Source organism: Equus quagga, chromosome 5 (genome assembly GCF_021613505.1).
Source record: "Equus quagga isolate Etosha38 chromosome 5, UCLA_HA_Equagga_1.0, whole genome shotgun sequence".
Taxonomy (NCBI): domain Eukaryota; kingdom Metazoa; phylum Chordata; class Mammalia; order Perissodactyla; family Equidae; genus Equus; species Equus quagga.
Genome location: NC_060271.1, coordinates 13,494,642 through 13,507,629, shown reverse-complemented (window position 1 = coordinate 13,507,629; position 12,988 = coordinate 13,494,642). Strand labels below are relative to the sequence as shown.

Sequence of the window (12,988 nt, the reverse complement as noted above, 5' to 3'; positions counted from 1 at the left end):
GAAACACTCAGTATTATAAAGTGCCAACTCTCTCAAATTAATCTGAAGATCACCGTAATTCCAATCAAACACCAAGATAGAGTTTTCATGGATGATACTAAAATTCATATGTCAAAGGTGAAGAATAGTCAAGATGACCAAAGAAAAATAGTAACAAGGTGAGGTAAAGGGGAGTCATCTTACTAGAGAGAATTTCTATAAAGCTATGGTAATTAAAACAATAGCATATTGGTGAAGGAAAAGACAACTGGACCAGTGGAAGAGACTATTAGAAATAGTCCCATGTATATCTAGAGCTTGGTATCAATCAAGGAGGAAAAGAGATTACTCAATAAATAGTGCTGGGACAACTGACTATTCATTTGGAAAAAAGATAAAATTAGATATCTATTGGGGCTGGCTTCATGGCCTAGTGGTTAAGTTTGGCATGCTCCACTTGGAGGCCTGGGTTTGGTTCCCAGGTGCAGACCCTACACCACTCATCAGCGGCCATGCTGTGGCGGGGACCCACATACAAAATAGAGGAAGACTGGCAGAGGTGTTAGCTCATGGCAAATCCTCTTCAAGTAAAAAGAGGAAGATTGGCAAGGGATGTTTGCTCAGAGCAAATCTTCCTCAGTGAAAAAAAAAAATTAGATATCTATCTCATGTCATATACAAATATAAATACTGGTTTAAAAATCCAAATATGAAAAGTAAAATTGTAAAGCTTTTACCTGGCAGGAGCCTATCATTATGTCATTTTTAACTAAAACACAAAAAGCAAGTATCATAAAGGAAAAGAGTGATCCAGTTAACCACAAAAAATGGTAAGACTTTTGTAGGATAACAGATACTATAAGTAAAGAGAAAAGAGGTGACAGACTGGGGGAAAAAAACGCAACCCATATAACTGGCAAAGGATTAGTATAAAGAATACATACAGTATATATATGTTAGTAAGAAAAGACAACCCAAACAAAAAAATGGGCAAAGGACATGAACAGAAAATTCACGGAAAACGAAAATGGCCAATATATCTAGTAAAAAATCTTCATATACTCAATGAAATGCAAAATTAAACCAACAATGAGGTACCACTTCATACCCATCATATTACCAAAAATTTAAAAGTCTGAGAGCACCAACTGTTAGTGAGGACAGGAAGAAACCAGAACTCTAATTCATACTACTGATGGGAATGTAGACTAGTATGACTACTTTGGAGAGCAATTTGCCAACATCTAGCAAAGCTGGAGATGCATAGACCTTATAACCCACACATCATTTCTAGATGTCTACCTTCACAACAAGAGCACAAAGACACTGGTGCGAGGATGGTCATTGTAGCACTATATATAGTAAAAGAAAGGAAAGCAACCTAATTGTCCCACAGAAGAGGAATGGATAAACTCACTCAGGACCCAGGGCCAATCTGAAGGAATTCTGCCAATCTCATGCCAGGATGAGCAGCCAGGCCTTTACCCATCAAGGCCTTAGCCAAATCTCCTTCTTCCTCAGTTTTCCCCACTCTCCCATGGGTACAAATGATGACCTTGCCCATATCTCTGATCAATCCAAACAGGTCCACTCCGCAACACCAGACACCCAAGCAACATCCTAAACTTTTAGACGGTAGCTAAAACAGCCCCTGGGAAGACCCCTAAACACTCTAAGCTTCTTGGTAAACCTGGCATCTACCTCTGTGAAGGAACAGAATTCTCTTCTCATTACCCTAGCGAAATTCCCCATATCTTCCCTAAAGAAATAAGCAGTTGCACTCCAGAAAGTAATACACCCAATATTATGGTATTAGAAATCCCAAATCAGAAGCCCAAAGCCTATTTGGGTGGAAGCATACAAAAACAAAAAGGGAGGCCAAAAAGTGAATGAAAATGCCTATATAATGCACTGGAGGCCCTGGCCAGGGCAATAAAACAATGAAAAGAAAAAGAAGTATAAAGATTAAAAAGGAAGATGTAATATTGTTTTTATTTACAGGCAACATGATGATATATATAGAAAATCCTAAAGAATCTATAATTTAACAAGGTCACAAGGTACAAAGCCAATATAGAAAAATAAATTGTACATCTATGTATAAGCAGCAAACAACTGGAAAATAGAATTTAAAATACCACTTAAAATATCATTCAAAACATTTACTTAGGAATAAATTACCAAGAATGTTCAAAACCTCTACACTGAAACTTATAAAATAATATTGAGGAAAATAAAAGAAAACCTAAATAAATAGATGTTCAAGGACTGGAAGATGTCAATTCTTCTCAAATTGATTTATAGATTCAATGCAATTCCAATCAAAATCCCAAATAGCTTTCTTTGTAGAAACTGAGAAACTGATTCCAAAATTTATAGGGAAATACAAAGGACCTAACATAGCCAAGATAATCTTAAGGAAAAGGAACAAATATTTCAAGACCTACTACAAAGTTAAAATAATCAAGATGTTATTCAACATAGTATTGAAGTAAAGACAGATAAATAGACCAATAGGACAAAATAGAAAGGGTAGAAATAGACCACACATATATGGTCAACTGATTTTCAACTAAGGAACCAGTGCAATTCAATGGGGAAGGTCTTCTTAACAAATGGTGCTGGAACAACCGAATATCCATATAGAAAAAAGTAAATCTTTATCCCTATCTCACACCACATACTAAATTAAATCAAGATGGGGTACAGACCTAAATATAAAAGCTAAACCTATAACACTTTTAGAAGCAAACACAAAATAATATCTTTACAAGCTTGGGGTAAGCAAAGATTTCTTAGGACACAAAAAGTACTAGCCATAAAAGAAAAAATCAGTAATCTTGATTTCATAAACATTTAAAACCTCCGGTCATCAAAAGACACCATTAAGAAAGTGAAAAGGCAAGCCACAGACTAGCAGAAAAGATTCACAACACATATCTGAGAAAAGAGTGGCATCTAGAATATATAAAGAATTTCTATAATAAAAAGGAAAACTCAATTAAAAATAGGCAAATATCTCGAACAGACACAAATGGCCAATAATCACATGAAAAGGTGGTCAGCATCATTACTACCAGGAAAATGCAAATTAAAACCACAATGAGATACCACTACATACACACTCAGTAGAATGCTCAAATTTAAAAAGATTAACAATACCAAGTGCTGACGAAGATATGAACAAATACAACTCTTACACATTGTTGATCCAAGTGTAAACTACTTGGAAGACTGTTTGGCAGTTTCTAATAAAGTAAACCCTACAACTTAGAATATTTTCACAAAAAGACTTGCCAAACAATGTTCATAACAGCTTCATTCACAATATCCAAAAATTAAAAACAATCCAATGACCATCAACAGGAAAATGGGTAAATAGTGATGTATTTATTCAACGGAATACTACTCAGCAATAAAAAAGAACACACTAGTTACATCTGCAATAATATGAATGAATCTGAAAAATATTATGCTGAACAAAAGAAACCAGAATAAAATTGTGTGATTCCATTTATATCTAGTTCCTGAACAAACAAAATTAATATATGGTAACAGGAATCAGAACAACAGTTCACTGTAGAGGTGGGGACTGACTAACACAAAGCACAAAGGAACTTTCAGGGGTAATGGAAACTCTAGATTTGGATAATGATAACCTGGGTGTACACACTTGTCAAAACTCATCAAACTGTATACTTAATATTTGTGTATTTTACTGTGTGTAAATTATTCTCCAATAAAGGAGGAAACACCACGTACATATCTGCATTAATTTTTTGTTCTTTAGTGCATAGGTGGGTTGAAAATATTAACACATCTATGTGTAGTCGCCAGAAATAGCATGAGAAAGTCTGCCTCCCCATTCAAACAAGATAGCAACATTACCACACAGAATGAATTTTTCCAAAAGACATCAATTTCAGAACAATTTATGGTAGATCCTTCTCAGTTTATGGGCCACAATCCACTAGGGAGACTGTGTCCTCATATCTATATGCCCTTGTCAGTTTCTTAATCAAAGAAGATTAAAAGTTCAAACATTATCATGTGGGGAGTCTAGAATTTTTGAAAGTTCCTTTGCACTTCTTTCCAGTCAATTTCTCATCCACAGAGTCAACTGCTGCTCTCATTTCTATCATTATATATTAATTTTGCTTATTTATGAACTTAATATAAATGGAATCTTTTGAAGTACATCTGAAGTATACCTTTATTTATAAAGATGGACTATTACTCAAAAATATTGGAAAGCAGTGACTGTGACAACTATATGTCTAAATCTTCACTAGTAATCAAACTAAAAAGCAGCTGCAGACTAAATGGGCAACAAAGTATGTGAGGCAAGAATATATACATATTCTTTTGGTGGGGAAGATTGGCTCTGAGCTAACATTCATTGCCGATTCTCCTCTTTTTGCTTGAGGAAGGCTGTCCCTGAGCTAACATCTGTGCCAGTCTTCCTCTATTTTGTATGTGGGACGCCGCCACAGTGTGGCTTGATGAGCAGTGTGTAGGTCTGTGCCTTGGATCTGAACCTGCTAACCCTGGTCCACCAAAGCAGAGTGTGCGAACTTAACCACTACACCACCAGGCCGGCCCCCAAGAATATATTTTTAAGAAAGCATGGTAAACTGCTATGCACTGTGAAAACATAAGATAATATTTATCTTCAATAAACCATAACATCAAGAAATAGTTTTTCACCTTAAGTTTTGGATATATGTGGCGCAGAGAATCTGCAGTTCCCATGTCAGCTTCATCAGGAATACACACAATATCTAGCTTCATTTTCATCTTGAATTCTGCACATAGAGCCTTTTGGACATCCCTGGTTGTAACAACAATGACTTCTACAGAATGAAAAAAAAAAAAGAAGAGCAAACGCAAAAACTGTCATTCATTTAGACAATGGTTTCACTAATTCAATTAGATTTGTTCTGTTTCTAGATTTAATAACAACAGCTAATATTATTGAGCATTTTCAATGTATTTTACATGAGTTCTCTCAATTATTTCTCACAACAATCTCATTTTACAAATGAGCAAATTTGGACCAAAAGATATTAAGTGATTTGTTCAGGGTCACATGACTAGTAAGCAATGGACCCAAGACAAAACTCTGGTCTGTACGATTAGAGTCCACATTAACTAGTATGTTAAGTGCCACTTCTTCTTGATGTAAATAATTCAGGAGAATATTCGTCAAAGCATACACAAATGGGATCGCATTTTAAATCTTCATTCACTACAAAGAAAGAGCTATCACCACTCCCCACCAGGGAGCAATTAGTGCTTCCCTGAGGATCACAATGAACCCTAGTAAGAGGCAACTTCCACAGAATAGATATCTTCACCTTATGCGTGTAGCTATCAACCAATGAGAGAAAAGTTGGAGTTTTGTCATGGTTCTTTGGCAGGGTAACGTAATCCACAGCAACATAGCACGTGTTGTTGATGTCCACAGACCGGATTTCAGCACCTCTAAAGTGCAACAATTTCCACCTGCTCCATGGTAGTGCTCCAGGTCACAATTTTCTTCTTTTCTATTTTCTACCCTTTTCTTCTTTTGTTCTTTTCAAATCATTTACCCTTCCTTCCTTCTCTCTTCCTCTCCCCAACTAGGTTTTCTTTTAACTCATTCATCCAATAAATACAAATATATTTAATATGCAAAACACACAAAGGCACTGAGAATTTGGAAATGAACTCAACATGGTTCCTATTCGTAAGAAACATTAACACAGAGAAATCAGACACGGAAATGATTAATCGAGGCAGGCTTCTTGGAAGAGACGGCCTTTGAGGTAGGCCATGATGAATTCAAACCCGACAAAAATTTCTTTAGTACCTACTGTATGTAAAATGCTGATGTTACAAAGATGAATTAGACACAGCATCTGTTCTCAGGGAGATCAGTCTCCCATGCCACTAACTACACAGCATAAAACAGGCCTTGAGGTACTGAGATAGAAAAACAAAGCGTAATGAGAGTATACAGGACAGGGTGATTGATACTGTTTAGGATTTTAAAGAGAAGGTGACATTTCCATAGTTTGTAGAGGACGTTTTAGGCAGAGTGGATAGACTGAAGGGAATAACTTTAAATATGGGACAGTCAGTCTAATAATTGGACCAAGACTCTTCTGTGTGGAGAGAGGCAAACGCTAAGCAGGGCTATGTTGACTTCTCTAAAATCACCAAAAATACAAACAGAGTGAACACAGATGTGGCTGTTGAACTCCAGAATCCTACGTTTAGGGAGGCATTCTCCAAATTCTGAGTGAGACTCAGCGAGAATAAATTTTCTACTCTGCAACACCTGAGCAATGGTGAAAGGGGAAAAAAAGAAGAAGACAGAAAAAAAACACCCTGCAATTGTACTAACTGTAGTAATTATAAATTTACACTCTTCAACCTCAATCTGAGGCTGGAGATCATCAGGGAGAGCTGATGTTGCCTACATCTCCTCCTCAGTATCCCTAGTCCGCTCTCTCCCATTTTCCAGCAGCAATTCTAAAGCTTCGTTACTTACAGGTCACAATCCCATCACCTTCCTCTCTCCAGCTCAGATAACTCTGCCTCCTGCTCCATTGAGAATATAGAGACTAAAGGAGTGAATTATTTTAATTCCTGTCTCTCCTTCCTGATCTGCATTCGAGCCTTTCCTTCTCTCTCGTCCTCTCATTGCAGTGGAATATGTAGCCTTCCTCCTACCCAAAGCCGTTCCTTCATTCCTACTTGTCTCCTTAAATATACCACAAGAGGCCATCCCCAAACATAATTAAAGATATAGCAAAAGTAAAAAGAAAAAAAAGTTACAGATGACAAATCCATAAGGATATGAAAGGAAAATGGGATATTTTACAGTGTATTAAGGTGTATCCTTCACCTGTGAGATTAAGCTCTAAAAACAAAATCTCTTCTAAAACATATCTCTTAACATCAATGTCCTATAGACTACTGCATAGAAACATTCATGGGTCTGTCTCAGAAAGGCAGTTCTCATAGTGCAATGAACACTGGATCACAAGACTGGTCCAAAGGCTCTGGCACCACCTCCATCTGGTACTCTGATTTGCCATATCTAACTACAGGACAACTCAAATTCACTGTGGCCAAAGCTGAACTCACTATCGTCATTCAAACCTGTTCCTTGTCTCATATTCCCTTTCCTAATTACTGGCATCACCATCTACCTAGTCACCCAAGCAAAAAGTAGAGAGAACTCTTTCCTCTTTTCCACTCCCCCTCCCCATTAATCATCAATTTTATCAAATGTTCCCTCTTCTCCATCCTTAGTGCTACTGCTTTAGTTCAGGCCCTCTTCATTGCTCCTGTGGACTTCTCTATCAATTGCCTAACTTGTCTCCCTGCTTGTAGTCTTGACTTCCTCAAATTGTTTCTTCACACAGTTTCCAAAGAAATCTTTTAAAAATACAAATCTAAGTTGTCAAATTTATTACCATAAAATTGTTCATATTATTTACTTATTATCTTTTCATTGTGTATAGGATCTGTAGTGATGTCTCCTCTCTCATTCCTGTTATTAGCAATTTGTGTCTCCTCTCTTTTTTTTGATCAATTTAACTACAGATTTAACAATTTTATTGATTTTTACAAAGAACCAGCTTTTGGTTTTACTGATTTTCTCCAGTATTTTTCGTTTTCTATAATTTATTTCTGTTCTTATTTTTTTATCTCCTCCTTTCTACTTATTTGGGTTTCATTTGTTCTTTTTCTAGTTTCTCAAAGTAGAAGCTTAGATGATAATTTGAGACATTTCTTCTTTTATAATGTAGCGCTTAATGCTATAAATTTTCCTCTAAACACTACTTTAGCTATACCCCTCAAAATTTAATACATTATATTTTCATTTTCATTAAGTTAAAAATATTTTCTAATTTCCCTTGCGATTTCTTCTTTGACCTATGGGTTATGCAGAAGTGTGTAGTTTAACTTCCAAATACTTAGGGATTCTCTTGATGTCTTTATGTTAATGATTTCTAATTTAACTCTACTATGGTCAGAGAATATACTTTGTATGATTCTAATCTTTAAAAATTTATTGAGACCTGTTTTATTTCCAAAAATATGGTCTATCTTGGTAAAAGTCCCGAGCACTTGAAAAGAATGTGTATTCTGTTTTACTGGGTGGCATGCTCTATAAACGTCAATTAGGTCAAACTGCAGAAAATCCTAAGGAATCTACAAAAAGCTACAAGAATTAATAATAAGCGTATTTAGCAAAGTTGCAAGATATAAGGTCAGAGTAAAAAATTTGTGCTTTTATGTACTAGCAACCAACAACTAGAAACTGAAATTTAACAATTACCATTTACAACAGTATCAAAAATATAAACTACTTAAAGATAAATTTAACAAAATATGTGTAAGCCCTGTACCCTGAAAACTATAAATACTACTGAGAGAAATTACTGAAGACCTAAATAAATGCAGAGCAATACCATGCTCATGGATCAGAAGACTCAATATTGTTAAGATGTGAATTCTGTTCCTATTGCTCTATGGATTCAATTCAATCCCAATCAAAACCCCAGCAACCTTTTTTATAGAAACCAATAAGCTGATTCTAAAATTTATATAAAGAAGGCAAAAGACTATCTAAAATACGAATCTAACCATATTATACCTTTGTTAAAAACTTTCACTGGTTTCCCACTGCTTTTAGGAAAAAAATCTAAATTCCTCAGCATGGAATACAAGGCCCTTCACAGCATGACCCCTGCTTATCTCTCTCACTGTATCTACTCCTCCTCCTTACACTTCATACTACAGCCACATAGAATGAATAGCAGCTGCCAGAATATGTGGTGCTGGTCAGGGCTCTGTATCTCTGCACATGTTGTTCTGCAGGAAATGCTCTCTCCACACTGGTCGAGCTGGTAATCTGTTTTTCAATACTCAACTCAAGGGTTAGCTATTCTGTGAAGCCTTCCCTGAATCTGTCAAGTAGAAAAAGCAACTTCCTCTGCATACCCAAGTATTTATAATGTACCTCTATTATAACATTTACCACATTACACAATGATAATCTATTTTCATGTGTATCTCTCCACTAGATTTTAAGGTTCTAGAAATTAGGGCCTGAGGTGTCTTTTCAGTTCTATACCCAAGTGCTTAATATATTACCTGGCAGATACAGATTCTCAGTAAGTACTGACGATGAGGCTTGGATTCCTACTCTGCTCTTTCTGATATTCCTACAGGGCTCATCTTAGATCACTGTGGAGACCAGCTCTAAAACAGTAACACTTAGCGCTATCTTCTCAACATTCTTCACACAGCAATAGAGTACTCCTATATTCCTAATTTAAAGAAGCCAGTCTCCAGTCAGCATTCAGTCCTAGCCTTCTCTCAATCATCCTCTCTCACCCTCATAAAGCTAACAAATCATTGGGATCAAACACCCGAAAAGTTTTATGAGTACATCTCACTGCCACAGCTCACCTTCAAATCCAACACGCTCAAGCAAGTTCAATGGGTACCAAATTAAAGGTTTGTTCCCAACTGGAAGCAGAGGTTTGGGAATGCTAGAAGTCAGGTCTGTCATCCGCGATCCTCCTCCAACTGCCATCACTACTGCTTGAAATTCCATTTTTACAAACTGCAATCACAAAGAAAAACAACAGAAAAAAAGTAACAAAAATCAAAGCACACACAGTATTAATCCTATTTTTATTTAAGTTACTGATACCCACTTATGTCAAATGCATCACTCCAATAACCAACTCCAATAACCAGAGTGAGAAAGGCTTCAGTATAACATCACCTTTATTATCTTCTCTTACTCACCGATATAAACTCTTAGCTCCAGCTTGGGGAGACGGGCTGGGGGAGGGATGTGAATAAAAAAAGATCTGGCCTTTTCCCTTGAGTTGCTCACAATTAAATGGAGAATACAAATTTAGTAAATTACAATATACTACCATTAGTGCCATGGCACTATGAGAGTTCTTATTCCTTGAAAAAATTTTAAAACTTCTGACTAGAATTGACAGCACAAATACAAGTACTAGGTTTCTGAAAAGCATGAATTGGCTTAAGATTCCTCCAATAATTCAGCCATCTGCTCCCATCTGCTCATTAGCCCCAACTATGAAAGATTTCACTATAAATACAAATGTAGGCTCGTATCTGAACCTAGATTTGTAGAGCCCAGTTGCAGAAACAAACCAAATTGATTCCTTTTTTCACACTCAAGGTAATAAATGAACCTGTATGAGTTTCAAAAGAATCTCTTTACAGCACCTACCACAGAACAGAGGCACAGTAAAAGTTCATAAATCCTTACTGATTTAAAATAAAAGTACTCCTTGACTTACAACAAATGATGTAAACTTTTAATAAAAATATGAAATTCAATGTTCTGAAAAAAGAACTTATTTAACACCAAACTGGCAAATAATGTTGCACCTTTGCCACGATTATGATCAGTTGTGGGCCCCTCCCATCAATATCTAAACAGAGCACTTATACCTGGTACACCCAAGGCATAAAGTGGAGGCTCTGCACAACACCCACATCTTAAAGCTACAGCAATGTCAATTCCAGCAAGCACTGCCTGAGATTGGAATTTAACTTCACTTTGGCACTGGATAACTCCCATCACATGTGATGTTTTTATGAAAGGAACTCTGGACCCGTAAGTGTCAAAAGACCTGAGTCTGAGTTCTGGTTCTGCCACTTATAGGTGATGTAACCAGGGGTCTGACATTTAAAACTCTCAGTGTCTTCAGTTTCTAGAAGGGAGCCTGGTGGTCAAGTTCACAGACCCTTGAGCCAAACTGCCTGGGTTTGAATTCTAGCTCTACTATGTATTAGCTGTGTGAACTAGAGCAAGCTACATAACTTTTCTATGCCTCAGTTTTCTTCATTTTCTAAGATGAGGATAATTATAGTTTCTACTTCACAAAGTTGTTGTGAGGACTAAATGAGTTAATCTACGTAAAGCACACACAATAATGGTAACTCCATGACAAGCACTATGTAAGTGTTTGATATTACCAGACAGAGGCTAAATCATGGAAAGCTTTCTGTGCCAACTGAACCATGCTGTTGCATAATTCTGGTCTCTGTCCTGCTATTCTTGCTTCTTAGGTTGTCTTTCTCCTGTGCCTAGTAATCACCTATTAAACTTTTAAGACTCAGTTCAAGAATCATCCTGCTTAAAAAGCTATTCCTAACTCCTCCCACCCTCCCAGCAAAAGCAACACCTTTCCCCTTAGCTGTTTCCACTCTACCAGGTACAGCTCATCTCTGCCTTTGCAGGCTTTCTTGTGCATGTATTTAAATGTCTATTTTCTGGGAGGTCCTTGACTATGTTGGTCATCACTGTATTCCCAGGACCTAACACAATTCCCACTAGATGCCAGGCACTCAATCAGTGTTTGTGGAGTGAGCATCTGTGAAGCTCTCAACAACTCCATCTAAGAATCCAGCTCAAACATGTGCAAAATGGACATTAGGACCCAAGTCACCAGGAACTGGGGTTCCTGCCCTCAATGAGGCCCTGGGTGATGATCATAAACACAACTAACCATGATACTAAGCAGACTGTCAAATATCTCAGGGTCACCGTCACGACTCGGGGTGACGGGAATCCAGGCAATGACGAGTGACGTTAGCCTTTAGAGGGGGTGCTCATGGCATCTCAGACATGCCTCCATCAAAGCACTCACTGCTTTGTAAATTGATAAGACAAAACACTAATTCATAATTGATCTCTCATCCGGACCCTGTTGTATTCCTCTTTGCATTTCACTGCCTTGCACCTCAACAACGAAAACCAGGCTGAATAAACGAAGGAAGGGCTGAAGTGGAAAGAGTTCGGGCACTGCGCTAAGGGCGTCTGGTCCCGGGTCTGGTGGCTCGCTCGCAGTGGCTTCTAGCAGATTCGATTCTCCTCTCCCTGAAACTCAGTTCCTCCATCTTTGCCCAAGGTGGTTGGCTCGCGTTCTCCCCAAGCTCCCTTCTAGATCGGACACTCGACTCCATGGCCGGGTCCGGCAGGGACTCGAGGTGGACACTCCGGGGCTCTGCACCCCCGCCCGCCCCGTCAGGCCCTCCTCGGCCAGGCTTGAGGAGCCCGCCTCCCTCAGATAAAGCGGAGCCAGACGGCCATCACCGCGCCGCTCACCCCGCGCCAGACAGCCCGCACACAGCCTGGCAGCGCAGAAGCCACAGCATTACCTCGGCTCCCGGGGCGCCACAACCGCTCCCCGCGCTCCCCACGCCGCCTGCACTGACAGCCCAAAGGCGCAGGCGCGCGGTGGCCGAGCAGATCGATGGGCGCGCGGGGCAGGCCCGCGAAGAAGCGCCGAGCGCCGAGCGATAGATGACGGTTTAGAAGCGCGCGCGCGCCGTGGGGAGGAGAGAGAAGAGGAGGCGGGGCCGACTCTGCCCTTTCATTCATTCGCAAATCACCAACGCCCATTGAGCGTCCCTCCCAGTGCAGGGCTCCGGGATCCCAGATTGGAATAAGTCAGTCTCTTCCTTCAGGGACTTCTCATTCTACGACCTGGCCCCAACTACCATTGTGCGAAAAAACAGTTTAGAGGCTAGCAACTAGAGGCTAGGTAGTGGGGAAATCACCAAATGCCCCTGCAGGCTGGGAATTGCCAGGGCTTTCTGTGTCCGGGATGTGTAACCCGGCGACTCACACCGATTTTCTGAACCAGACTGTTATGTTATGGAAGACATCCACTTTTAGCCATCAAAACAGTTGGGGCTTGGAGGGGCGGTCAGTGAGACCTCACTGAGACGGTGACACTGAACAATGGCTTGAAGAGAGTGAGTCAGGAGGATATCTTGAGTAAGAGCCTTCCAAACAAACTAGCCAGCAAGTGCAAAGGCCGGGAAGAGAGCCTGCATGTTCAAAGAATGGCAAAGAGGCCAATATGGCTGAAGCATAGAAAGCCAAGGAGAGGTGGAACGATGGATGGCAGAGGAGGTCAGAGGCAATGGGGGAAAGGGTGGAGAACTCAGA

The 12,988-nt window shown here is 39.1% G+C and overlaps 1 protein-coding gene across 1 annotated transcript in view; it reads right to left on the bottom strand.

Moving 5' to 3' along the window:
- EIF2B3 (eukaryotic translation initiation factor 2B subunit gamma) overlaps nucleotides 1–12,315 on the bottom strand; it is a 128,876-nt gene extending 116,561 nt beyond the window's left edge. Inside the window, exons 1-3 of the mRNA XM_046661617.1 lie at nucleotides 12,193–12,315; nucleotides 9,451–9,607; nucleotides 4,687–4,832 (exon numbers count right to left, since the gene is read on the bottom strand). Coding sequence (XP_046517573.1) covers nucleotides 4,687–4,832; nucleotides 9,451–9,598 — 294 coding nt within the window. The 5' untranslated portion in view covers nucleotides 9,599–9,607; nucleotides 12,193–12,315. The remainder of the gene's footprint in view (nucleotides 1–4,686; nucleotides 4,833–9,450; nucleotides 9,608–12,192) is intronic.
- Between the last annotated feature and the right edge of the window lie 673 nt (nucleotides 12,316–12,988).